General features: G+C 53.3%; 6 protein-coding genes across 6 annotated transcripts; 2 read left to right on the forward strand and 4 right to left on the reverse strand.

The window, feature by feature from the left end:
• Positions 1–452: 452 nt before the first annotated feature.
• On the reverse strand, positions 453–2,255 carry CTAM01_09869 (p450 monooxygenase; the record flags this gene model as incomplete). The annotated part of the gene is made up of 5 exons (XM_060525885.1): positions 453–871; positions 940–1,542; positions 1,602–1,773; positions 1,828–1,944; positions 2,010–2,255. The coding sequence occupies 5 exons, from the start codon at positions 2,253–2,255 to the stop codon at positions 453–455; spliced, it is 1,557 nt and encodes a 518-aa protein (XP_060379394.1).
• A 1,261-nt stretch (positions 2,256–3,516) lies between these two features.
• On the forward strand, positions 3,517–10,191 carry CTAM01_09870 (tyrocidine synthetase 1; the record flags this gene model as incomplete). The annotated part of the gene is made up of 1 exon (XM_060525886.1): positions 3,517–10,191. One exon carries the CDS (start codon positions 3,517–3,519, stop codon positions 10,189–10,191), a length of 6,675 nt encoding a protein of 2,224 aa, XP_060379395.1.
• Positions 10,192–10,739: 548 nt separating this feature from the next.
• Positions 10,740–12,476, reverse strand: CTAM01_09871 (uncharacterized protein; the record flags this gene model as incomplete). Its single annotated transcript, XM_060525887.1, has 5 exons — positions 10,740–10,875; positions 10,969–11,090; positions 11,167–11,200; positions 11,268–11,743; positions 11,826–12,476. The coding sequence occupies 5 exons, from the start codon at positions 12,474–12,476 to the stop codon at positions 10,740–10,742; spliced, it is 1,419 nt and encodes a 472-aa protein (XP_060379396.1).
• Positions 12,477–12,751: 275 nt separating this feature from the next.
• CTAM01_09872 (uncharacterized protein) lies at positions 12,752–13,762 on the forward strand (the record flags this gene model as incomplete). Its single annotated transcript, XM_060525888.1, has 1 exon — positions 12,752–13,762. The coding sequence occupies one exon, from the start codon at positions 12,752–12,754 to the stop codon at positions 13,760–13,762; it is 1,011 nt and encodes a 336-aa protein (XP_060379397.1).
• A 1,110-nt stretch (positions 13,763–14,872) lies between these two features.
• On the reverse strand, positions 14,873–15,284 carry CTAM01_09873 (uncharacterized protein; the record flags this gene model as incomplete). Its single annotated transcript, XM_060525889.1, has 3 exons — positions 14,873–14,975; positions 15,032–15,101; positions 15,155–15,284. 3 exons carry the CDS (start codon positions 15,282–15,284, stop codon positions 14,873–14,875), a joined length of 303 nt encoding a protein of 100 aa, XP_060379398.1.
• A 2,587-nt stretch (positions 15,285–17,871) lies between these two features.
• On the reverse strand, positions 17,872–26,197 carry CTAM01_09874 (linoleate diol synthase; the record flags this gene model as incomplete). Its single annotated transcript, XM_060525890.1, has 7 exons — positions 17,872–20,271; positions 22,614–22,901; positions 22,963–23,208; positions 23,261–25,326; positions 25,384–25,576; positions 25,632–25,870; positions 25,930–26,197. The coding sequence occupies 7 exons, from the start codon at positions 26,195–26,197 to the stop codon at positions 17,872–17,874; spliced, it is 5,700 nt and encodes a 1,899-aa protein (XP_060379399.1).
• Positions 26,198–27,387: the final 1,190 nt, after the last annotated feature.

Below are 27,387 nucleotides of genomic sequence, written 5' to 3' on the forward strand. Positions count from 1 at the left end.
AGTCAGAGATTCTCACAAATATTCGCGATTGAAACGTAAAATGGTACCCTTAGACATCGTAGCTCGTTCTCTACATATCAAAATGAAGAATACTCGTAGAAATGAAAGACAACACCAATAAATCCAGCGAATTTGGACATAGACATAGAGTAACGAACTGTGAAGATTTTGTGAAAGCTGATCGCTGTCCTCAAGTTCATCTTCTCCAAATGCGATGAAGTAGCGTACAACATTGGGTCAAAGTGTGCATGATTGTTCTCAACAACATGGATTCATTCTGAATTTCTGAGGTCATCCTATTATCCTGTCTAGTAAGGCTATTATTTGGCGTGAATCACCACCCGACTCACAGCTCATTTGCTTGAACCTGTTACATCATGACTACAATATGGTGGGATGTGAACTACATGCAAACGTAGAGCCTGTCGCACCGAGTGCAGCATGCAAATCATCTACAGCTCAATCTCCTCCTTGCGGCGGCGAATCACAATTCGTGCATTGTCGTTAGCCGACCAGTACAAAGCCTGGAACGTAGGATCCGTGGGAGCGCCCGGAGCCAGCTTGAAGTCGTACTTCAGAAGGATGTGGCTGAGGGCGATCTTGAGCTCGTTGGCGGCGAAGAAACGGCCCGGGCACGCATGCTTGCCCATGCCGAAGCCCAGGGCATCGGGTGTCGTCGACACGAATTGTGCCGTCTCGAGCCCTTGCTCCTCACGCATGCGCAGGAAGCGGTAGCCGTCAAACTTCTCTGGGTTGGGGTACTTGTCTGCATCCCAAGACTTCGAGGTGGATACCATGAGCTTAGTGCCTTTGGGGATCTTGGTACCGTCATGTAACTTTGTGTCCTTTAGCGCGATACGACGCATGACAGCTGTGGGGGACTATGTTAGTGCCTCAATTTTTGAAATTGGAGAAATGCCCATAGATATGTTCTCTTACCAATGGCTGCGGGCTTCATGCGCTGACTCTCTTTAAGCACACTGTCCATAAGACGCAGCTTGTAAAGGGTAGACTTGCTCCACTTGTTCTCAGACAAGACGATAATGACCTCCTTGCGCATGTCCTCGACCAGCTGGGGGTCCTGGCAGAGATAAATCATGAGCGTGCTCAACGAGTCTGACCCCGAAAAGTTGGCGGCGATGGCCATCATAATCTGGGCAACGGTGGCGTCATAGGGACGGCCGTTGGCCGCGTCCTCCATCCACTGCATCGCATCGAGGTGGCGAACGGGTTCGAGACCCTTTTTCACCCGCTTCTCTTTCTCGCGGCGGCGATTTTGGAGGACCGGATCGACAATGTTGAAAGACGTCTGTAGCTCTTGTCTGATGGCTCGGCACCGGGGCAGATACCAGTAGGCAAGCGGACGCAGGAACTTGGGCCATAAGCGTAGGTCTTGCGCGGCCTGCATTGAGTCCCTGGTGTAGTCGACCGTGACCTGAAGCCAGTCATCATTGCGACAGAGCTCTTCGCCGAGGAAGACTCGGGAAGACAGTTGGGAGACGATCTTGAAAGCGAGAATCTTGAGCGGGATCTCGTGCCATTCTGTCGTTGAACATCAGCATTTTCTCATCCTGATTGCATCACACATCAAGTCGACTAACCTGCTTTATTCGTAAAGTGCTTTTGCAGCGCATGGCTTGCCTCCTCGGAGAGGGGAGTATTGAGTCTGGCAATATCCTGGATGAGGTTGATCTTGACAGCATCATGAAAGATTCTGTCACGGGTTTGTCCTTGGCGAAAAGGAGCAAAACCATCCAGACTGGTGTGCATATCCTACATCAAAATAAGCTTTTTGTCACAGCATCAGTCTTGGCCACAGTTGCTCACCTCCTCCACGTGCTTGCCAAAGTCAAGCGCCTCGTCGTCCTTCATTCCACTGGCATAGTCGGCAGAGAGGAGAAGCTCAACGCCATTCTCAGTTTGCACACGGAACTTGTCGCCAACCTAGCAAAATCTGTAAGTTATACTGTGCGACCCTAGTTTTTCGTTAGTGGGGATTGATAGCTTACATTGAGAAGGGCATGATCAAGAATCTCCTTGGCATGGTTGCAGAACGTTTTTCGCTGCTCCTTGGCCGTCAACTGCCACCATTTCTTGCCGTTGACAAGAGGGAGACTGGATATGTCATTCTCGTCCTTTCGTGCGAAAATAGTGAGTCTTCCAAGGATTGCACTCAAGGCCAGTGCAATTACAACACCAAGACCCTCGGGCGAGAAAAACTGCTGCAGAGCAGCAAGGAGCGCGTCTTCTATCATGATGCTTCTTTGACTTCAAACGTGTAAAAAGATTATCTACAGAGACGGAGATCTCATAGAGGGCAAAGGTGGTTGGGAGATTGAAGTAAGGAAATGATTATGTTCTAGTTCGGGACCGAGTCACCTTGCGGTGAGCTTGCCATCCAGATTGATGAGTGAAATTACACGAGTGATCTTGCTATGCAATCGCGGTTTGCCAATCAAAGGCATTGACAAACGAGCTCACTATCATCGCCACTTCACATATCACGAACCTGAAGCTCTGTAGCCTGAATGCACTTGATGCACGGAGGAACTTTTGCTTCGAGGTCCCGGCCAGAGCTGCGCAATCTCACGACAGAATCTTACACCCCATGTGAGACGTGTTCCAGGCCACATCTCAAGTTCGCCCGAAATGGCTGCTTGCTTCAGATGTCGTGATAACACAAGATATCAGTCACTTTGGAGCCTCAGCAAACCCATGCTTTCCTGATCTTGCGGTTCAATTGTCGCGGCGGGACAAGAAATTCATCCGATTTTCACGCCCGTATGGCGAAGGAATCAGGGATCAGGGTCAGGGGTTCAGGGCTGTAGGACCCTGCATGCCTAGTTGCATCCCAGTGGGTGTGTGATCGTAAGCTGCATGAAACCCCTGCCTTCGGAGATCTAGAACCTCATATTGACAGGTCTCTTATCTATTCTATGGAACCGAATCTCTGTTGCAGGTGGCAAGGTTAGAGATTCTAGACTGATTGTGCACAGCAGCGTCAGCTTCCTTCAGACCGGCATCTTTTTCCCCGAATGTATACAGTGCGGGTGCTCGAACCACGCCAGCCGTGAGTCTTGCGAGAACTGTCACCCCCCGTGTTGATCATGTTTCTGTAGCCGGATCTGTCTCGACATCTAGGCAAACCTCGGAAGCTCGATGCCCTGGAGAGATGTCGCTTCGCCAGGCGAATATTGAGATGATGCTGACATGCGGGAGGGGTCAATCAAGCTGCATGATAGACATTGAGTTGCGATGGGCAGTGTTGAAGGAATCCTGGCCCCCAGATACGGTGCTCCCCAGCACCACAACGACGACGACGACGACGACGACGACGGGAAACTTTGGATACATAGTAGACACAGACTGCCATCCAGAAAAGACTTGACTTCATCACAAACTATCTTCTCTTCTCAGCAACGTGCACCATCAACTGGATCTGTCCTTTAGCCTCCAACTCCTTCATTCGCTCTTTGCTACCAATACTTCGCAGTTCAGCTGCTATCAACCATCATCATGGGCGTAGAAACGGAACCTGTCTTGACACGCCCTTGGGCGTTGTCGCATAGCCAAGAACTTCAAGACACGCCAAGTTTATCCACGAAAGCCATCGAGATGACAGCGAATGCGGCATGTAGCGTTGAGGATTTCGACACAATCCTTGCATGGAATGGCGCAGAGCACTCTTCTCATGACGAGTGCCTCCATTGGCATTTCGAGAAGCAAGCTACCTCACAACCCAACACCCCAGCCATCCTAAGTACTCATCAGGCTTACACCTATGGGGAGTTGGAGGCTACGACTGCGCGCCTCGCCAAGCACCTCTCTCAAGAGTGTGGCGTAGGGCCAGAAGTCATTGTGCCAGTTTGCTTTCCCAAGTCGGCCTTCGCCATCGTTGCCATGCTCTCAATTCTTCGAGCCGGAGGTGCTTACACTGCACTCGATCCGGAATATCCTGATACCAGGATCCAGGAGATTGTGCAACAGACCCAAGCAACATTCGCTGTGGTATCTCCTGATTTGGTTGACCGTTTCGAGGGATTGGTGCAAAACGTGGTGCCCATCTCGCAGGACCACCTCCTCGCATTGCCCAAAGACACAGATTACCACTCGCTTCCTTCTCTTGATATCAAGAAAGCCAGCCCGAGAAATGCTTGCATCGTCGTCTTTACTTCGGGTAGCACAGGTACCCCTAAAGGCATCGTTTTAGAGCATAGGCACATGTGTGCCACCGCCCATCAGCACGGCCGGGCCTTTAAGATTCGGCGTGGTCTTCGCGTGCTGCAATTTGCTGCCTACACGTTTGACATGGCCAACTCGGACATCTTCTGCACCCTGTTCCACGGCGGCACCATCTGCGTCCCTTCAGAGGACGAGCGGATGAACGACCTTGCAGGCTTCGTGGCGCGGTTCCAGGTCGAGTCGGCCAAGATCACCCCGTCCCTAGCCAGTCTGCTCACCCCGACCGACATGCCTAGCCTCAAGACCATTATACTAGGTGGCGAGGTTGCCTCCAAGGACCTTTTGACCCGCTGGGCGAATCATGCTGAGACAATCATCAGTTATGGTCCTGCGGAGTGCGCCGTGACCTCGGCAAGTCATGTTTACGTGAAGGGGACCGATGCTGGTGTCATCGGCAGAGGATTCGGCACACGATTGTGGATCGTGGACCCCAATAGCCGCCACGTCATTTTGCCTATTGGCTCCGTGGGTGAACTCCTGATCGAAGGTCCGAATGTTGGCCGGGGATATCTGGCCAAGCCTGAGATGACGGAGCAGTTCTTTGTCGGTGCCCCCGACTGGTGCAGCGACAAGAACAATAGCCAGGGCGAGCCTCGGCGATTTTACAAGACTGGTGACTTGGTTCAGTATGATTCCGACGGCGTGGTGCGCTTCGTCGGCCGCAAGGACTCGCAGATCAAGTTGCGCGGCCAACGTCTCAAACTCAGCGAGGTGCAGCACCATCTCAAGGAGGCTTTCCCCAAGGCCTCAACAGTCCTCCCGGTTGTTATCGCACCCCATGTTCTGGGCGCTACCAAGAGTCTGGCAGCATTCGTGCAATTACGAGACGGTGCCGGCCTTGTTCAGACCCAGGAAGACAACATTGTCGCATTGGACCTCTTGGGAACGGATGAATGGCAAGCCAGCGTCAAGGCTGCACATAAACTACTGTCGAAGGCTCTCCCCTCTTACATGGTCCCGACGCAGTTCGTCCCGGTGTCGCAAATGCCAAGAAACGCATCTTGGAAGACTGACATACGGCGCCTGCAAGACTTGGCCGCAGACCTCCCTCTGGGCGTGTTGACTCTTCTGGGCCCTTCCCCTTCACTTCCGTCTACCGGCCAAGAGCCCCTGACGGAGATGGAACTCAAACTACAAGAGCTTTGGGCCATCCTCCTGGACCGTAAGCCTGGCCAACTAGGTCTCGACGACAGTTTCTTCTACATTGGCGGCAGTTCACTTGAAGCCATTCGCCTCGTCAGCCTCGCCCGCACTCGAGGTCTTGATTTGACGGCTCAGCAGATTTTTCAAAGTCCCAAATTGAGAGATCAAGCTCGTTCGCTAAAGCCTCGTTTGGAGATTGCGCCAGAAGGCGATACCATCCCTCCACTGTCGCTGCTTAAGCCAGAGACGGATCGCCGTACAGCGCTAGAGTATGCTGCAAAGCTTGCTGAGGTCGAGCCGAGCCAGATCGAAGATATCTTCCCGTGTACACCTCTGCAAGAGGGCCTGCTAGCCATGACTGCTCAGCGTGAGGGAGATTACGTTGCACGCAGCGTGTACCGCCTTCCCGCTTCGACTGATCTAGCTCGCTTCAAGAGAGCGTGCGAAGAAGTAGTAGCCAAGACACCGACGTTGCGCACCCGAGTGGTGAGTCTCCCCGACGATGGGCTGGTTCAGGTTGTTGTCAACGAATGCTTCCAATGGGGTCCCGATCTGGACATGGATTCTATCTCTTCTCTTGAGAGCCACAAACCCAGCCAGGCTCTCGGGTCAGGGCTGTCCTTCTTTGCTCTGGGTGAAAGCGCTCGTCAGGGAGCGTCATACTTCGTGTGGACAATCCATCACGCGCTCTATGACGGTTGGTCTGCGCCACTCATCTTGGACGCGATCGAACAGGTGTACAACGACGGCCAGTCACCAGTCTTTGCCCCCTTCCAGAGTTTCGTCAAACACGTACTCCAGCAGGACAATACAACCGCAGAGAATTTCTGGCAAGCCCAATTCGATGGCGGCGACGGCGCGGTTTCCTTCCCTGCGCTACCCGACCCCTCGAAGGTGCCCCTTGCCGATACCGTCGTGGACCGTCTCGTGAGCCTCGCCTGGCTTCGCAGCAGCACCACACCCGCAACGGCTGTTCGCACCGCCTGGGCGATTCTGCAATCTCAGATCTCCGGATCCAAGGACATCGTCTTTGGTGCGACCTTGACGGGCCGGCAGGCCGATGTCGCTGGCGTAGAGCGCATGACGGCGCCTACCATCGCCCCGGTCCCCGTACGAGTGATGCTACACAATGATGAGAATGTTGAGGATATGCTGCACGCGATACAGAAGCAGATGGTGGACATGCTTCCGTTTGAGCAGTTCGGTATTCAGAACATCAAACGAGTTTCCGGCGCTGCTCGGGATGCTTGCCAAGCACAGACGCTCCTCTTGATCCAACCTCTTGGCCAAAATCTGTCGCTGAGGCAGAACCGGCTCATGTCTCACGTCTCTGGCTTTGTACACGAGACCAAGTCGTATGCCCTCACGCTGTACTGCTACCTCGAGGTCGATGGCGTACATATCTATGCCGTCTTCGACTCGTCTGTGATCAAGGAAGAGCGGGTCTCCAGGATTCTGGGACAGTTTGAGCACATCTTGAAGCAGTTGAGCGACGCAGAGAATCTTGCCCTGAAAGTTTCTGATCTTGAGGTAGCTTCTCCTCAAGATATGAAAGACATGTGGCGCTGGAACGCTCAAGTCCCCCCAACCATGGACCGCTGTGTCCACGACATGATAATCGACCGCGTCCATCAACAGCCCGAGGCAGAAGCTATCCATGCTTGGGACGGCGACCTCACGTACGCACAATTAGATGCCCTATCATCAACGTTAGCTCGCCGTCTTATCAAACTCGGAGTCGGCCCAAACATGATTGTGCCCCTCTGCTTCGAGAAGTCCATGTGGACTCCCGTGGCTGTGATGGGCGTCATGAAGGCCGGGGGATGTTCTGTCCTGCTGGACGGGGGACAACCAGAGCAGCGGTTGCAGACCATTGTGCAGCAAGTCGTACCTAGCGTCATGATTGCCTCGGCCCTGCGCAGGGACGAGCCATCAAAGCTCTGCACATCCGACGGACTGAAGGTGATAGTCTTGGATCGACAGGCTCTGGACGAGCTCGAGGCTACTGACGTTGAAGTGCCTCTTCCCGTAGTGCCAACTTCTAGCTTGCTGTACCTCGTGTTTACTTCCGGCAGCACTGGACTGCCCAAGGGGGCCCAAGTCACTCATTCCAACTACGCGAGTGCGCTGCACTACCAGGGCGAATTCTTCGGCTACCAGACCACATCTCGCGTGTACGACTTTGCGTCCTACTCCTTCGATGGCGCTTGGTTCAACATGCTTCATACACTCGAAGCCGGTGGGTGCGTCTGCATTCCTCTGGACGAAGATCGGCGGAACGATCTGTCTGCCTCGATCAACCACATGGGAGCCAACATTCTCAATCTGAATGCCACGACCCACCGTCTCCTGAACCCAGCGTCACTCCCGGCCGTCAACAACCTCATTTCCTTGGGCGAGCCGATCCGCAAAGAAGATGTCGAGATCTGGACACCTGGGGTCATCAAGCAAGCTTATGGCCCCGCCGAGTGCACCCCCATCTCGACGGCTCTGCGAGGGGAGACCGGTGAGCGACCAAATGTCGGCATAGGCAGCGGACTGGGCTCCCTCACCTGGGTTGTAGACCCGGACACCGGACGATTGATGCCACCAGGAATCACGGGAGAGCTCTGGCTTGAGGGCCCCATCGTCGGCGCCGGGTACCTGAATGAAGAGGAAAAGACGGCAGCTGCTTTCGTCCACGACCCATCGTGGCTTGTAAGGGGAGGGGGCGGTGTCCCGGGCCGTCGGGGACGTCTTTACAGAACTGGCGATCTTGTGCGACAACTCGATGACGGACCTCTAGTATTTGTCGGGCGCAAAGACACACAGGTCAAGATCCGTGGCCAGAGAGTCGAGCTGGAAGACATTGAGCATCACCTCCACCGCGCCATGACCAGCCGGTACGAGACCGTCACATTGGTTGCCGAGGTCATCAAGCCGGAAGGCCAGGAGCCCATCCTCGTGGCCTACGTTGCCCTCTCATCCCCCGGCGAGGCGTCCCTGGATGATATTCTTGCCTCCCTGGTGGTTGGGGAGCCTAGCAAGGAGCTGGCCAGCGCGCTTCCGGCACACCTCGTGCCTACGGCTTACATTCCACTCAAGCAAATGCCGCTCACCATGACGGGCAAGACAGATCGCAAGCGCCTGCGCGAGATGGGAGCCGCGATGACGCGGGATCAGCTGGTCGCTCTACACGAGACTCACTCGGGCATCACCTCGAGGGAACCGTCCACTCCGGAGGAGATGCAACTCAGGGAACTCTGGGCGCGGGTGCTTAACCAGACTGAGATATCAAAGATCAGCGCGGAGAGCAACTTCTTTGTCATCGGCGGCGACTCTATCCAGGCCATGCGCATAGTAGCCCTAGCCCACGAGCACGACATGCGCCTGACTGTGGCTGACATCTTCCAGAGTCCGCGTCTCAGCGACATGGCGAAGCGGGTCAAGATGGTGCAGAAGAAACAGTCGGCGTACTCGGAGCCACGCCCGTTCATCCTGCTCTCTGATGATGACTTGGCAGGGCAAGAACTCGGTACTTTCATCAAAGAAACGATTGCGCCGGCCGTCGAATTCCCGCTCGAAGATATCCAGGATGTCATGCCAACGACGGCCACCCAAGCCATGTGCGCCGACGCGGCCATGTACAATCCGGCACAGGGGTGCTTCATGGTCCACGTAGACGTACCCGAGCGAGTCTCCCTCGACACGATAGAGAAATGTTGCCAAAAGGTCTGGGACCACCTCAGCATCCTGGCCGCCGTGTTCGTGACGCCTGGCGAGAGGATGTTGCAGGTGATCCCACGAAACTCGGCGGCGCCGGTGGAACGACACCAGATTGGTGACCACCAAGACATGGATAGCTTCGCCACGGAAGTCTTCCACGCCGCCCTCCAGCCTGCCATGGTTCCGGGATCTCTTTACACGCGGTTCTACGTGCTTCACGGTCCGGGTCGGTCCACGCGCTGGGGCCTCCGGCTTTCTCACGCCCATTTCGACCGCACCAGCTTGACACCAATCCTCGACTGCTTCGCGGCCAGCCTCCAGGGCAAGGCTCTGGCACCCATGGCGCGCTTCTCGGGCTTCATTGACTGCGTGCGCGAGGCGGAAAATATGATGCTAGCTCACTGGCGCGAGGTGCTTTGTGGTTCGAAGCCTCTCGCGCTGACCCCTACGGGGCAGCCCGCTGAGATTGTGTCTATCAAGCGCGCCATCCAGGCGCCGCCCGCGTTCGATGGCTTCACAGCGGCGAATCTTTATGTCGCGGCGTGTGTGCAGGCGCTCGCTCAGCTGCGCGATACTGATGACGTGGTGACGACCATGACAGTGTCGGGCCGTTCCACACTTCCGCCCGCGCTGGCCAACGTCGTTGGCCCAACCGTTAACATGGTGCCTCTGCGCGTGCGACTCGATGCTCAAAAGACATTTGAAGGCACGCTCGAGGCAACGCGGCAGGCGCAGCTCGACGTGCTCGGTTTCGAGACGAGCACGGTCACGCCGCTGTTCGAGGCCTGCACTCCCGCAGCGTCGTGGCAGCCCGATGAACGTCGGTCGACGTACATTCTACAATTCCAGAACCCGGAGCCGTTCACGGTGGATCTTATGGGCGATGGCGAGTGCTGTCAGGAGCTCGGCTGGTTCGGACCGGACAAGGTGTGGGATCACTCGGAGGAGGTGTGGCTCATCGCGCGGCCGGACCCAGAGACCGAGACATGGAACCTATGGTACAGCGCCAACACGGTCAACTTTAGTCTAGAAAGGCTGGAGGAGCTTGCCCGGGAGCTGGAGGTGGTCGTTCAAAGGGTAATAAAAGACGCGGCGAAATGAGGAGATGGTTCGGAGAGGTGACAAGTTTTGGTTGTTTTCATAAAAAGTGTGGATAATATTTTTCGTCAGCAGTTTGGGCATTTATGAGTCTTTCGTGGAATTTTGCGCTAGAACTGGATGTTAATTGTCGTGTTATATTGACTGATTCGTGTTCTTGAATGCAACGAACTAGATTTTATCACCTTACTTGAAGAAGAAAATTGAAAGAAAAACAATAGGAGATAATCTGTGCACTTGAATTCAGAATTCACATTGGTATAATGCACGTTTCTTTAGAAGCCGATGATATTTTGCTACCGCCTCAAGCTAGCTTGAAAAATTTATCCTGCCAACTTTCTGATTGACGTTCTTCAATTTGCTTAGGGATGGGCCCTCCAATCTAGACATCACATCTCCATGGACAATTTTAGGTAAACCAAACTTATATGCTTACTAGGTATACAATGCTCGTGTCTATTCTACATGTCTAGGACGATGGGGTCCGACATCTTACACCGGCCAGCGCCATCACCCTCTTTCGACAATGTTCCATGTAAGATAAGCTCCAATCACTGCTCCGCGAACTTCAACATGAACTCCGCAATGTAGCCAAGAAATTGATCTGCAAGCGTCGCGTTCAAGCGGCCGTCATTGAAGCAGATGGACAGCCCCGTGGCGCCCTTCCAGCTGTCCATCCTGACGAGCCTATGCAAGGGGTAGTGGTCAGCATATCGCTGGCAACAAGTGCAAGTCAAATGATTGGGGCTTTCAAAGACTATGAGGAAGACATGTACTCACACGTCGGAGAGATAAGTATCCAGGTGAAACAAGCAGCTTTCCACAGCGAGGAGCTTCTCTTCGCCCGCGCCGAATACCTCTCTAGGGATGTACTTGTCCACGATGCCGTCGCTAGCAAAGACCTGCGAGAGAAGCGTAATGTCAGTATACAAAGATCCGCCATATTGAGTAGAATGGTCTGGAAGACAAGACACAGACCGGAAAGCTAGTAGGCGGGAATGATGGCGGTGCACTGATTAGTTACAAGACGCGTCAGCCGGTGCACCCAGTAATCAACATTGACATAACAAAATACGCACGACCCGAGCACGCTTGCGAGAAAATTGCCCTTGGCCTGGTCGATGGCGAGCTGGAACCCATTCCGTAGCCAATACTCATAGCCGTCCTTGACGTGCGTTGCCAGCGCCCCCAGCGTAGTCCGCACGGCGTCGGCACTGCTCTCGTCTACGGCCCACTCGCGCAACGGTGCGAACTCAACTGAGGCGCCGGCCTGGCACGAGCCATAGCGCTGCGCCGCGTCGCCGCGAAGGTAACGTCTGCCGTTCACGGGCAGCGGCGAGGCAAGGGCGACGGCATCCGAGACGTCGGCGGGGAGAGGCCGAGCACGGAGGAGGGCAAGGACCATGGCGGCGTGGCCGAGGTGAGTGACGGTGTAATCTGGACCAAGCTGCGTCTTGATGGCGGCCTTGATAGCAGCGCTCTGCTCAACGGTGAATATGCGCCATATCGTGCGAGGTGCGCCGGTATCAGCAGCAACAGGTAAGCCCCAGCTGGACTTTGAGGTATTAGCTATGGTAATGCAGCGGAGAGAAATGGATGTTGTTTTGGAAAAAAGGGGTTTGAAGGAAGAGACTCACTCCGCTTTTGAGGAGGGCGGCGATGAACTCATCCCGCATCTTCTTGTAGTCCTCGCCTAAAGCGCCGACATCAACCTTGCACGCATCGAGAACGGGCACGTTCAGGTTCGCGATCTCGCTACCCCACGCGTACTGCGACGACGCCGTCTCTGACTTACTGGCACCTAGCTGCTCTCCAAGGCGGCGCAGCAGGTCCCCCACGAAAACACGCGCGCTGATGCTATCCCAGTGGATGTGATTAAAGACGCCGAGAACGTCCACGCGTGCACCGGCTGCCAGCAACCCCTCCTCGTTTTGCACGTCAGCCACGACGACGAGCGTCACGGGCGGGAGGGACTTGGCGGGGTCGATCTGGCGCTGCATGCCGATCTGGGCCGCAACCTGCAGCCCGGTCTGGGACGTGGATCTTACGGCAACGGCGGCCCGCGCCCATTGCAGGACTTCGGCCTCGCACGTCGGAGGGGTGTAGATGATGTGCGGGGGTCCGTACTCGGAGGCCCAGGCGGTGGTGCAAGCGACCTCGGGGTGGTAAAACCGGAGATGAACCAGGGCATCCGCGAGATGCCGCGCAAGGCCAGCCAAGGAAAGGCCGGCAGCTTCGATACGGAGGGTAGTATTGAGGTATAGATCGATCTCGACCACTGTCACCATCACCGGCAACTCCAAGTCGCCTGTTGTGAAGGATTCGCAAAGACAGTATCTGTTACGAAAGCCGCCAAGATACAGACGAGGCTTGGTCGTCAAGTGTCCAGGAACATTCTCGTTATTTACCTTGATCACTGCGGCTCCAAGCTCCTCACTTAAATTGTCCCGCTGTCTCTCCTCTCTTATGAACCAATCTATAAGGTACGCATACTCGCGGCTCACTTACACACTCCCTCTTCATCCTATCTCATCCCTCTCCCATCCATTAAATACACATTATCATGCGGCTCCCCCGACCCCCTTTTGACTCGGAGCTCGCGCCCATCCAAGCTGCCTTTGAGCCGTTCGGTCCCATTACCCCAGAGTTCGTCATTAATCACCATGCCCGCACCGACCGTACCTTAGAGGCCCCACACATTGCCGCCGCGGAAGCCATAGGCGACCGGCCCCTCACGTACGCCGAGCACACGGCCCCCGGCCTTGGCCTGAATGACCCTCCCATCGCGCTCTCCATCTTCACGCCCAATGCGGCCTCAGTGAGTGATAAGAAGCAGTGGCCCTGCATCCTATACGCGCATGGCGGTGGCCTAATTTTCCTCCACCGCCTCGTCGGACTCTCGCAGCCGCTGGACTGGGCTGTGGCCGCAGGCGCCGTGCTCATAAGCGTCGAGTACCGCCGCGCGCCGGAGCACCCGCAGCCAGCAGCGTCGGATGACTGCTTCGCGGCACTGAAATGGGTGCAGGCGTCAGCAGACGTACTAGGTATTAACGCAGCGCGCATCCTGGTGGCCGGGCAGTCGGCAGGCAGCGGGCTGGCGGCCGGGCTCGCGCTGCGGGCGCGCGACGTGGGGCTTAACCCTTCGGTACACGCGCAGATGCTGCCTTGCCCAATGCTCGACGACCGCTGCAATTCCATCAGCTGCGCGCAGTTCGATGACGGCGTAGAGCCATGGGACCGGACTAAGAACGCGGCGGCGTGGGCCATCGCGCTGGGCGAGCGCGCCGGGGCCCGGACCCGGGCCGGCGACACTATAAGCTCATACTGGGCGCCTGCGCGGGCCGAGACACTAGTGGGGTTACCACCCGCGTACATTGAGGCGGGCTCCGCCGAATTCTGCCGTGATGAAGCAGTGGAGTTCGCGTCGCGGCTCTGGTCGGCCGGGGTCTCGGCAGAGTTACACGTATGGGCGGGCGGCTTCCACGGGTTTGACGAGATGGCACCAGATTCGTGGTTGGGACGCCGGTCTATCGCGACAAAGCTGGAGTGGGTGCGGCGGGTGTTGACGGAGTGATGTTGTTGAGCGATTGGGTAGGTACGTTTTAGCTGCGCTACGTCCATGGGCGCACGATCTGGCGACCAGCCATATCCGTGGCCGGATTGAGAGAAATTGTCGCCATGTGCGGTTTCAAGAGGGCATAGAAGAAGTATAGGACTCGAGGCAGAAGTCGTTTGTCACAGCAGAGACAGAAGGGGGCCTTTACACATTCTTGACACATCTCAAACCAATTCCTCTACCATTATACATCGCGACCGGGCTAACAGTTCGACATCCTCCTCATTGAGAAATTTCTGGAAGTTTAAGGGGGGCTAGAGATATTTAGTCTTTGCGTCTGACTTGAGCTTTGCCCACGAAAAGATAAATCCGTAAATAGAAGTCCACTGAATACCTCGAACCCAATCTTGGGGACAAGCAGTACAACCGACGAATTCTCATCTCTACTTTCTTACACGTTTCCGAGTCGCCCATCGCGACGAGCATCAACACACAGGCGGCTTCTACCCGTGGTATAACTTGGGGAAGAGAACCATGGAGATTCTCAGGTCCAGATCTTTGAATAAAGAAACTAAGCAGGCAAATGTCTATTGCCACTTCGGAACCTCCAGGTAGACATACACAAGTAATTGACAACAGATTATGTCAAGAAGGATATTTTTCGGCAGGCTGTGAGCGCGCATACTCGCCCAACCAGGCCATCTTCAATGTTTTGAATAAGTTAAATGAATCTATCGAGCTTCAGAAACAGGGACTTTGACGAATCAATGTCTCAAACAAGCGATGGATCACAATCTTATAATGCTGAAGCTGCAACGCATCTCTCCCGGTTCAAAGTTGTTTATTGACATGTGATGAGTGCTGGCTCAAAGTCCGATGGACGGAGTATAAGCTGTGGTTCTTGCGTTACAGGCAGCTGACAACGGGCTTTGTTGGTAACACTAATCGCAACAGACTTGTGCGAAGCTGGAGACATGAAATGACTCAGAAAATGCATTTCCTTCCCTCTTCCATTCTTATGACCAGAGATATTTCTGTGTTCGTATGCCAGATGCTTGGTGATCCTCGTGGAAGAATCAACAAGGACAAGTAGCCCAGATCTGTTTCCAGAATTGACGTGACGACCAATTAGCATTGGTTGCGGAATGACCAGATGTGGTCATTAAGGAAACCTGGAACAGTGGGTGCAGAACCGCGCTGCTGCCAGCTGGATCCCCTGCAGTCACGCTCTCTGATATTATGTCAACAGGTAAGCCATGTGAGTAGAGAGACGAAGAGGTTTCTCACCGGAAGAAAGTAGTACATCCTCCATCACCTCCGACGGAACTTGCTCGATCGCCTTTGCCGTTGAGATTCCCTATATTGTTCTTGAGCATGGAGTTGGTGAATCTGATAATTGACACTACTTACAGCAGGCGCCATCGGTATTGCGTATCTCCCTATGAGAAGCACCATTGTAGTTGGCATCATCAAACAAAACGAATTCTCTGGCGGATACCAGCGAAGCAAGAAGAGTGACAGCGAATAGAGTGATCTTCATTGTGGGTAAAGAAGTAGAATCCTTGTGAAAGTGGCAAAGTTGTTGTTCTGGGGCAAGAGACTTATGAAGAGGGATGAGATGGAGTTGTTAGGAGTTATAAACAGTGATCAGAATGTCCTTTATATACTCTTAGACTTGTATTATCATGAACTTTCTGAAGTTTCTCCGTGTCCTACGGAAAAAGTTGAGTAACATCCTACGGAGAGGTTCCTTCACGCCAAGCTTTAGTTTCTTTTCAAAGCTTGGTTCAATGGTAGCACGTGTAAGCGCTAGATGTAAGCAAGCCAGCAGGCCGCAAGCTGCGCCTCTGCTAGTAAGCGAGCGAGACCCTGTTAAACTGAGTAAGCGAGGAATAGAATAAAGTATCAGTTCCATGGTTATAACTTAACAATAGAGACCAAATATAGAGAAGAAGGCATGGTTGTTTTATTGTCATTTAGCACCCGATGAACACCACAGAGAAATACTGTGGTAGACTATAATTAATGCCCAGAACACTGGAATTGTTGAAGCAGGCTTTATAATCAAGCTCAGAGAAAGAGGGTACAGGCAGAATATGCCAAACACGACTGGACCTTGATACCTAATGCTACTTGGATCCATGAATAATATCGACTTGTGTGAGAATGGTTGTACCGAGAGCTTCCTAGGCTTTCCGATGGGATTTGGGACGCACTGCTTCAGCAGGGATCTTGATGTTTTCAGTTGCTTGAAGCATGTACTGGAGTCTCTCTAGCAAAGTACTCAGCATTGGTCTTGGGAAACTTCCGACCTCCGAGTCCGTAGGCCGTACGTGGATGCTTGTCACCTCCGTTGGGCACCGTCGCTCGTAACACACGAGTGAGTTCAGTCTTACATGTTTGCCTTCTGGAAGCGAAGCGTGTGGGACCTCTACTCTGAGGCCATGTCTAACTGGTTTTATCATCGATCCTTTGTCGTGATTGGTATGCTCGGTCCCATCCTTGCATGTCCCACCCGCCAAGCTTGATCTTCTTCAGGACTAAGCCGGTCGGAACGACAGTAAGAGAGACGTAGACAATTTAACGTAGCAATCCGCTGTGAAGATTCTTTTCCGGGCGTAATAAACTATATTCATCTACCTATGTTGCATGCCCCCAAATACGAAACAATGCTCCACAGGGACGCGGCAACCCGCAGGTATCATGTGAGACTCAACGGCCAACGCGAATACGTTACCTATTGGCCCCATAGTGTCTACGCCGCCTTGAGACATTCGTCCGCAGTTTGGTAGAAAATGGTCTCCAGCGGAACGGCTGCTCCTTTTCCAGATGACTGATTTTCTCCCGGATACGAGCACGCATCTCGAAGCGTCTGGAGGTAGGCTTGCCGGATGGGTTCTCTCTTCCCAGGTTCGGGGAAATCGTTCATAGAAGTTTCGTATAGCCCGTGGACTACATTATTGAACTAAAGAGGTTTCGCCATTCCTGAACGAGATCGTTTCTCCCACACAACCACCGGAGACTTAGTTCAGCAATGCTATGACCGTTCGCGTAAATGGATCCGCTTGGTAGGTTGAATCAACTTTCAAGAAGGCCATCGCACTTATCAGGCCGCTCACCCATCTCTGCCGTCGATCTTTGACTTACGGCCAAACATCCCGAACATGCCTTTAGCGGAAGCTGAAGCCTTAGCAAATCACCAGATCCCGGAAAGACGCTAGAAGCAGTGTTTGTGCCCAAAAGAACCGCAAACAGTACCAAGATTAGTTAGTCGAAACCCAGGAATACAGATGTTCTTTGCGGCTATTCAGTTTAGACGAGCGCAATAGATAGACGGCTCAAATCACTCATCACTGTCATAAAACCTATCTACATATGCAGGCCTCGACCAATGCTATCATCAATAATCGTGCAAATCACAAAGATAAGTAAAGGGAGCACCTGTTCCGAACACTGCCAAGATACATGCGATGTTTCGTTATTGTGGACTCGGAGACCTCTAACTTTCCTAGCCTCTCACTTAAGGCACACCGTCTTCTCGTCTCTTCTCTCTCATAAACTGGTCTACACTTATACATAGTCACAGCCCGCCCGGTACAAGTAAGCTTGGTAAATCTAAGTAGCCACCTTCAAAACAAGCAAATTTGCCAATCGACATTCCCAAAGAGTCACCGTGTGCCACAGGTATTTTCGCTTTATCAATAATCGCAGAGGTCGAAGCGTCAACTATTCTGAGCACGCCTTACGTATAACTTTACCACACTGGTGTATAATTGATTTCACATCAGCCTTGTTTGGTTTAAGAGCCCTGTTTGGTGATGTAAGATTATTGCTCAGAAAGGAGCGACTGATCTAAGAAGTATGTGTCATCTTTTCTTATTTTCTTTCTTCTTTCCCACGGATGTGGGTTTAGTCATCAACATCAGTCGTGTTCACCAAAGTTTACAATCTGGCAGCTACACATCATCTTCCCATCAAGCTACATAATTTGTCTATGCAAAGCGGAAAGGAATCAACAATGGCAAGAGTACTTTGCTGAAATCAAGTCTTGGTACTGTTTACTTTTATATACAAATGGCAAGTTTCCACACTTAGAAGTATACACATAAAAGAGCATATCCACATATTTAGAAGCTGTGGTGAGCGCGACGGAAACGCTGAAGGCGTTCGAGGCGCTTGACAGAACGCTTGCAACCAGTCGAGCCAGAGCCAGAGCCGGAGCCAGAGCCGGAGCCAGAGCCGGAGCCGGAACCAGAACCGGAACCGGAGCTAGAATCAGAGCCAGAGTTGGTAGCGCTACCAGCTCCTCCAAGGATCTGGGCAGCAGCGTGCTCGGCCGCAACCATGACAATAGCCTGGGTGTTACCAGTGGGCAAGTCAGGGTGAATGGAGGCATCGACGACATAGAGGTTATCAGTGCCCCAGACCTTGGTCTTGGTATCGACGACACTGTTTCCGTCGTTGGTGGAGCCCATGACAGCGCTGCCGACAAAGTGGCTACCGGTGGTATGCTCGGAGATGAGACTCTCGGCGGTGACGTTGCCGGACAGAGTCAGGGTGCTGTTGGACTTGGAGGCGTACTGGATAAGCTGGTTCATGAAGCTGGTGATAGCCTCCTTATCCTCAGTAGTAGTAAGGTAGGGTTCGGTGGTGAGCTTGGTGGAGCCGTCGGCAGAAATGCCGAGAGCGCCGACGGAGGTGAGACCGTGAGTGAGGTAGACCTTGACGCGGATAGTGTCGTTGGCAGGAGAGTTGACAGTGCCCTGGACGTATCTCTTGCCACCATCAGAGCCCTCGACACTGGTCCAGAAGTTCAGGCGCTGTCCAGCCTGGCTCAGAAGTCCGGATCCCTGAGCGAACTGGTCAACGTCGGTCTGGCTAGGGGCGGTGAATGCAGTGCTGGCCAGAGAGTTAAGGGTGGACTTGGTCTTGAAGTTGACTGTGAAGATGGGGTGGTCCTTGAGGTTCTGGCCGACGGGGAGGTCGATCCATTGGGCCTCAGCGGGGAGGGTGACCTGAGCGGTTCCGTTCTGAACAGTCTGGATCTGCTCCTTGGGGCCAATACCGCTGTTGAACAAGATACGAGGGGAAGAGAGAGCACCAGCAGCCAGGATGGCGGCGCCGCCGGACTTCAGGTTGATGATCTGGCGAACGTTGGTAGCAGTCTCAATCTCGACACCAGAGATGGTGGTACCGTTGCGGATGGCACGGATGACCTTGGCGTTAAGCTGCAGCTTGAAGTTGGGCAAAGCCTGGGCAAGAGGCAGGTAGTCACGGACGGGACCGCCACGCATACCGTTCTCAATCAACCAAGGAGGGTGGGTGAAGACTGCCTCCTTCTTATCGGGCTCGGCAAGAGCGTCAACCTCGCTGAAGCCATTGCCGGCCAGCCACTGGGACATGATATCGTAGGCGCCCTGGTCGTAACGCTTTCCGTCCTTGCTGGCGAGGATGGTTCCCGGGGTTCGCTCGTAGAGCTTGTTGGCAGACTCCTCAACGCTGCTCCACTTCCAGCCCGTGGGCCACTTGTCGTCGAAGTCGTGAGCGGGAGGCTTAACCCACATCATGGCATTGACCATGGTAGAGCCGCCGAGAATGCAGCCAGCCTGGGAAGCGGTGTCCGTGCAGTACTCGCTGGTCTCCTTGGCGGTCGAGAGGTAGTAGCCCATGGCAGGGACGTCGTACTGGGTGACAGTGCTGTTCCAGTCGACGGTAGCCTTGCCACCGCTGGACGCCAAAGAAGGTCCTCCACGCTCAAGGAGAAGGACGCTCTTTCCGGACTCGGCCAGACGCTCGGCAACAATAAGACCAGCGGCGCCGCCACCGGCGACGATGTAATCGTAGGTAGTGTTGGAAATCGTGGTCGTGATGTTAGCGGGGACGGACGGGGAGGTTCCGTTGCCTGTGCCGGGAGTGGAGACGGCATCGGAAGCCTTCGCGGCCCAAGTTGCGTAATCGGCGGACTTGGCAGAGGCGAGGTTTGCACCGAAAAGACCAAATCCAGCACCGTGGTAGTTGAGAGCGACGGAAGCGCTCGTGGTGTCGGACAGGGCAGTGGTCGAGTAAGCCCAGCCAAAGGTAGTGGTATCAGAAGTGCCAGTGAAGGTGGTCGTGTCACCGGTGATGCATCCCTCGCATACAAAGGTGTAAGTGAAGGCAGTGGCGTTGACGGAGGTGCCAGACTCAATAGGCTTGAGAGTGATACCGGAATCCGTCACAACGTCGGGGTTCGAGTATCCTGACGCCTTGCGAATGGATGTCTGGATAGAGTCTCCGTTGGGCCACGCAACAACAAGAAGCTTGTTGGTCATGGGACCGCCCAGAGAGACGGAGGCCCATCCCGCGGTGATGGGAGCAGAGATCTGGCCGATAAAGTCCTTGCCAACAGTCGAAGGCAGAGCAACACCGAACGAAAATCCAGAGGTCTCGGTGTATCTCTGGAAGGTGATGCCAGTTGCGGAGTCGACATATGAGGTTGTCTGCTGGGCTACGGCAGCCGCAGCCAAAAGCCCCGTGGTGAGAAGGGACTTGAACATGGTGAATGATTGTGAGGCTTGATGACCTAGAAGTGAATGTGCGAATCTGTCGTCGGTATGCGGAAAATGCGTCTGGTGGGAAATGAATGGAACACGAGAGTGTCAAAGAGAGTGTACACCCGTCGCAGATGGGCAAAAGAAAGTGGAATAGCAACCAGCGCAAATGGGAACAGAAATGAAGTTGTTGGAGAGAAGGTCCAAAAAGAGATAGGCTTTGTCGGAGGAGGTGTGCCAACCATTATATGTCTTGCCTTCAGCAACAACCCATGGCAATGCAAGACCCAAATCGGGACAGACGGCTTCGAGGTGCCATGGCTACCCCCAGTTTCCAGCCCCATTCGGAGGGGGGTCAGTAAAATGCATCTGATGTTGTACGGAGTAGATCCGCACTGCTCCGGCCAAGATTGTGGGAATTGTCGGGACCCGGCAGCGTGGATATAGTGATGTAGGTTGTTATCATCGCCTGACGATGGAAAGATGAGCCACCGCCATTGACGCTCTTGAGCGAATAGGGGAATGTTCAATAGTAAAACGAGTCATTCGGATAGAAGAGCGAGGCCCGTCGGGTGACGTCCGCTCGGAGGGCCATCCCGGAGCACGATCCAGACCCGGCCGAGCTAGGCAAGCAGTGCCGGTGCTACGGCCCGGGATTAAGTGCCTTCTACGACATGACAGGCTGGGCGATGCGCTTGCAACACATGGCCCCCTGGGATGAACATGGGTCTGCGAGGCTGACCCTCAGCCAGCTAGGGGCGTCTAGACTTTTTCCATTCTAATTTTTTTCTCGTCCTCTTCCATCTGCAAGGTCTTTGATGGTCCACGCGCTTGAGTGGATAGCGCGGTTGGTTGCTGTACCCCAGATATATTAAAACGGCAGGGTTGTTTGGCTATGCGAAACAGAAAAAACGCGAACGCCGTCCGAAGTTAATAAACGCAACCAAACATCACTGGCCAACATCAGGGCCGCAAGTGGGGGTTCCATCGTCCGAGGTCCAAGAATGATCCAAAAGCAGTCCTCGACTCCTCTTATCCAATTGGACTGCGGTTGTTACAAAGAGATGATAGCAGAAAGGGGGATATGGGGGGAAAACACTTACCCACCTCCGGCATCCCACTGCCCAAATCAGGGATTCTCTCGCAGTCTCACTTTTGCTCTTTTGCTCTTGATTCTTCCTCACCGAAAGGCACCCACGCATTCCAAGGGAGAGGCCAGGAAACTGGTTGGAAATAGACGTGTGTTCGTGGGAGTGGGTGCCATGGGCCGCGCGCATGATTTGGTCAGCTCAGCCCAACAGCACGGGCTGCTCATTCACAAAGCCGCCGGCTGTCAAGTTGTTCCTGGATTGTTAAAACTGTCAACCGCCAGGCACGCTGGGGCCACCGCCTTTGTGTCTCCTTAATTTCCGATGCTACGTGCTGCGTGCGTCGGCCCCTCATTGCTGACCCCTCCCGGCGGATATGCTGGGTGCCACGAACGGATATATCCAGAAACTGGGATTTCCAGCTACCTGGCCCAATGATCCAATCCGGTCCCAGCAGATCTGAAGTCTTAGCTTACATGCAAAGTCTTGAAGTTCGTAAGCGCACGAACAACGAAAGAGGAACACGTGCATTTCAATAGAACTGCACCTCCTCACTAGGCATAGCAAGAACACCACCAATATCACTGACAGATTCAGTACCAGGTTAGAAGTCAGAATATTCTGAAGCCTAGATCAAAAATCCACGACTAGTTCAAAGCCGCGCGGCAGTTGTCTCGGCGCTGGGCATCCACTCTCCTCCCTCAGGATCGCATGCAAAGGGATACTTGTTAAGGGATGAGACAATGACACTCTCTGCTATCTAAGATATGCCTAACTCCAACGATGGCCCTGATAGACTTGCCCAAATTTGTGTCTTACCGCCTGCCCACCGCGGCTGTACTGTCAAGGGATGATGTGCTCACTGGCGATTCCATACTATTCTTGCGTGCTGGCGAAACAGAGAATGCCACTAATAACTGGCCTTCGCCAATCCCCCTTCAATTCCCAGGGCGATGCAGGGGTGCCAGGTGGAGATGCCGATACTTGTGACGCTGGTCCACGGATACTTTCCGAGAAGGGTCGGCCTCAGCTGAAGCAGCCCGATTTTTCACAGCAGCGGGAAGTTCATTCCATTCACCCAAAAGTCAATGTTGCTGACTGATTCAGGTAAAAAGAAACCTGATTGGAAAATTCGATTCCATTCTCCACGGTCGGCAAGCTATCCGTCGCCGAGTCATATCATGGAACACAGATCTATAGTATCGGTAGAGTATCCGTAGACGACGCAATTCATTCATCGTCCCACATCACCTTCATGGTGACTGGGAATGGCCAAATCTGGCCCCAATCCTCCTTCAAGTACACAAAGAAACCGCCAGGCCTTGGCACCTTCTTTAAGAGCCCCTGGGGCCCCGGCACTCGCCTGACATTCGTCTTCCGGAAGAGCGCTCTGAACATCTCTGTGAGAGCCACCTGGCTTACATCGCGCCCCAGGCAAGAGTGAGGGCCAAGGCCGTAATGGATGTACGAATCAATCGGCCTCCGCGGGTTGACCTCCTCTGGGTGAGGGAAGTGGTTCGCATCCTTGGCGGCGGACACCTGCAAGTCATGTCAATCAGAGGGGAAGTCACAAGTCGCGGTCGGCGGTACGAATACTCACAAAACTAACAAAGATCTTGTCTCCCCTTCTCACAGGCACTTCTCGACCATCATCCTCCACGATGACATCGTCTTGGGCCGCCTCACGGTAAGAACCGAACGTGCCAGCAAGTCGAATGCCCTCCATGGCGTAGCCAAGCAACACAGCATCAGACTCCTTGGTAGAGGGTGCCTTGGCAACGGCATGAATTTGATCTAGGTGTTTCGACCCTGGAGACGAAAGATAGTAATCAACCGCTTGAGCGAACTGGGCATGGATTAGCACAGTAGCATGAAGAGTTCACCAACGGGCCACTTACGACTTGAGCTTGATTCGGCACCATCGCTCCCGAAGTAGGCAGAATCTGGCTCCAAGCGATATCGTAGGTGCTCAGGCCGGCCTTACCGAGACCCTTGATCATATTGGTTCCGTACAATGCGAGAGGGTCTTGCTTGTCTGCTGAGCCAGTGAAGATCCCACGAAGCCCTGTCTTCGTAGTGATCTTGACGTTCGTCTCAATAAGCTTGCCCAGCGACTGCGCTGCCTCTTTCGCGGTTTGGCGAAGGGGGAAAGACTTGGCTGGGTCGATGTCAAAGAAGATGCAGACAAAGATTACCGCCAAGATCTGATACATCTCCTGTTCAGTGAAGACGCCTTTGGGATTCTTGTGTGTCTTCAGAGGGAGATTGAACACTCTGGCGGCGAAATGAACGTGGGCGATGTTGCCTACGTCCCGAACGATGTCAACGTGTGTTTGACCGGCAAGCTTGTATGACTTCTCGCGAAGTAGCTGTTCCGTAATATCGGCATAGAATTTCTTAACATGAGAATTCCAGTCGTCTTGGTAGAGTTGAGCACTCATGCACTTCTTCTGGCCCGTGTGAAAGTCAGTGTCTCCGGAAAGCATGAAGCGGCTTCCACCCTTGCCCATCAAGAAGGATAATCCGTCGTCCCACGTCACCTTGAACCGACTTTGGCTGTCCAAGACGTACTTGGCACCGCCAAAAGACGTGATGTTGGTCCTTGTTGGAATGGGTTTCGGGCGTTCAAAATCAAACTGATTGACTCTTCCCAGATCCGTGAGGATCTGTTGGTTTTCCGGCGGAATGACCATGGGATAATGGGCATAAACAGAATTGCCCTTGAAGTGGTTGGGGAAAGCTCTGAGAAACAGCTTATAGAAAACACAACCATGATTGACGTTCAAGTCATAGTCAACCTCCTTGTAGCCCCATTGAGTCAGGTGCCGGGGGTTGTAATCCGTAGTGTAGTATCTGTCGCCGCGAACCAGACAGACAGCGTCCGAGAGAACGACACGAGAGATGGTGTATGTGGGGGCAATGCCAACACCAGGTGTCAGCGGAGTCTTTGCCTCCTCGGCGACGAGGCCAGGGTATAGTTCAACGTAGTCTGGGTGTTGGTAGAGGTTCCTTAGTTGATCCGCGACAGCGGGGTCTGAGTTGATTTCTTCGAAACTTTCATGGGGTTTGAGGCCAAAGTGTTTTCGGAACTCGTTCAAACCAGCGACATTCCACTTGCGTCCTTGCAAGATGCCCATAATCTCAACAGGTCGCATAACCTGAGGGACGTTTCGAGCTCCAAACGCTCCAGCACAGTCTTCAATCGCAGAGCTGATGCAATCCACAAGGTCGTCATCGTCGAACTTTCCGTCCTCGCCCCTTTCGTACTCTGCAAAAGTACGCATACCAGGGTCGTCTGGGATAGACTTCTCGAATTGCCCGAAAACGCAGGCCATTTCCTGGGGGGACATCTGGCCCTTGTTACCTAGGAGCTTGCCGTAGAACTTCTGGATCCACTTGTCGTCCTTGTCTGAGATACACGAATGCCATCGGTAACAAAGGTTGAACTCAGCAGAGTTGACGTTCCCAGTGCCTGCCTCCGCTCCATCCGGTGTACCGGCATCGATACCAGCCTCCTGTCGGGGGTCGAGTGTCCAAGTCGTGTTGGTGCGGTTCAGATTGACGATGTTTCGTACGTAATCGACCAATGTGATGTTGATGTAGAGGCCAGATGTCACAAGTCTCGCAGTTTGGAACAAGTCTTCGTCGTACTTCTTCAGAGCCGCAGCTGTCTTCTCCTCGTTGAGATCTTTGCTTGGCGGTGTGAATCTCTCTCCCTCGTTGATAGCAGCCAAATTCTCCGCCACATGGTTATGGAATCGGTTGAACATGATCAAGAGGACACAGACTCCGGGTGGCATTCCGATCAGACGCTTGTCAGCGAAACTATCGGCTTTGAGCTTGCCATCCTTAAATGTTCTGATTGAATTTTGCATCTCCTGATTGCTTCCATACAATGGCGAGAGATCAAGATACGCGGACGTTTTGGACTTCGTCACGTCTTTGAAGTCCGTCCAGAAGAGGTCTACCATTCGTCAGAACACTTACGTCCTCAGAGTCCCCACGGGGAAAGTCTACTAACCATGAATAATAATGGTTGCCCAATACCAAAGAATACTCGAAACGTTGTTAGGGTGTTTCTTGTAGCTCGTGCGCCCCATCACGGCATCGAAGATCAAGCCAGGATCCGGCATGGCGCCGAGGGTGACAATACGAGGCTTAACAGATCTGGCATATGGTCCTCCGGCAGCTCCTAGCCTTGGAAGCATTGGATTCTGTGAACTCTCTCGTTAGAATGTGTACATAAGTGTTCAGTGCCAGTTGACTAACATTGTAAGATCCATCGGCCTGACGGTATTTGTATTCATCGCCCATGTAAAGCATCGGAGGATGGTCGAGTGACCCCCAGAGCTCCTCAATGAAAGTGTTTGTCAGTTGCTCTCGTAGGCGAGAGTTGTGTGGGAGCTTGGCAACAATCTGAATTGTCCGTTCCATGATCATGGTTTTGTCATCTTGGATCTTCTCCCCCTTGATCTTGGATTTGATGATCTGAACGAGTGTCTTGAGATCTTCTCTCGCCGTCAGTATCTGCTCAAATTCTTCGTCTATGGCAAAGCTTTTCACACACCTGCGGCCTGTAGAGCCTTCAGATTCTGAACCATGGTAGGCCGAGTAAGTTCTGAGGGGTAGGTTCCGTCGCCATTTTGCGTGGGCAATGGTCGCTTAGACGCCTGGCGCACATCCGAGAACCCTTTTTTCTTGACATCATGGGAACCATACCGTGGGTCTGCTCGACTTGGGCCAGATTTAGGATTCTTCATGCTGGTACCAGTAGTGGTAGGCTTGTATGTATCGCCGCCAGCACTTGAATTGCTTCCGTTCCTGGAGGTCTTCATCATGAGGTAGACAACCAAGAGCAATAGTTGGGAAAGGATAATCACAATCGGGAAAACTTTCCGTAAGAAAACCAAGGAAACCACACCCAATTATTATACCTTGCGCTTCTACCATACAGAGTGCGACTGCCCACACTGACATCTCACATCCATTGCTCGAGCCAATGGGCATTGTTACTTTCTCAGCACCGTCTTGGTGGAGAGTGAATAATGAGCACAAATACCAGGTGTGATAGATACCCTGGGATTGTCTCGAACAGTCTCAGATAATGTCTAAGACCATGTTCCACTTGAACGGCCCCGGGCTGGTAGCGTTACACCTACGGTAGATCAGTGAAATAAGCAGCTGCAACCGTCCGCCAAAGCTCCGTTCGTGAGACTTTCATAGGTACTAGAATGCTAAGTAGGGTATAGTCAGCGTTAGAAAAAGCGATCGACCTGGCTGCCGCCCATTCCCTTACGGCATTTTCCAATGCGCTAGTTTAGTATCGTGAGACGTGCATTTGGGAACCGGTGTGCTGCTACGTGGGTAATCCTTCAACGAAAGCGGGGCGGAGAAACGACCGGGTGTGATGTAATACAACGTCCACGATAATCCGCGTCCGACCTCTCTTTCTCATTTGAGGAAGCTACTGGTGTTTGGATGCTTTGTGGTAGCTGCCTGGGCAACTGCAACTCGCACATCACCTGAGAACGTTTCACGTGTGCTCAACCAGACATGAATGGTGTTCGTGTATGCTGTGCGACAGGCATTGTGACTTCGAACTTTGCTGGTATGCAAGCAGTTGCAAGTAGTCGCTCGTTCGAGGGAGCATCGTTGGACGGATTGGCATGTGAGTGGCGTGCTGCCTATCTAGATATGTAAACTTGAGTTCCTTGGCGCAAAATGATGGTGGGAAAGTGAACTTTAAAAGAGATTTACGAACGATCGGCTGTGTCTCAGTAATGATTTACTTGCGGATCAGGCAATAGTTGTTATGCGTCATCAATATCGAGTCGATCCTATCCTTAGGTGCTTTAGCTACTTACATGGACTGTCTTGACTGTCTTGCACGGGATTTCAGAACAGTTTGTGAGACTTGGCGCACTCATGTCTCGCGCCTTATCACATACCCACATGTTTCCCCAGGGATTCGGCAACACGTAGGCATATGCAGTTGGGCAATGGGGCGTCTAAGCAGGTCTCGGAA

The sequence above is a fragment of the Colletotrichum tamarilloi genome, assembly GCF_030869305.1.
Source record: "Colletotrichum tamarilloi strain Tom-12 chromosome Unknown Scaffold_42.1, whole genome shotgun sequence".
NCBI classification, from domain to species: Eukaryota; Fungi; Ascomycota; class Sordariomycetes; order Glomerellales; family Glomerellaceae; genus Colletotrichum; species Colletotrichum tamarilloi.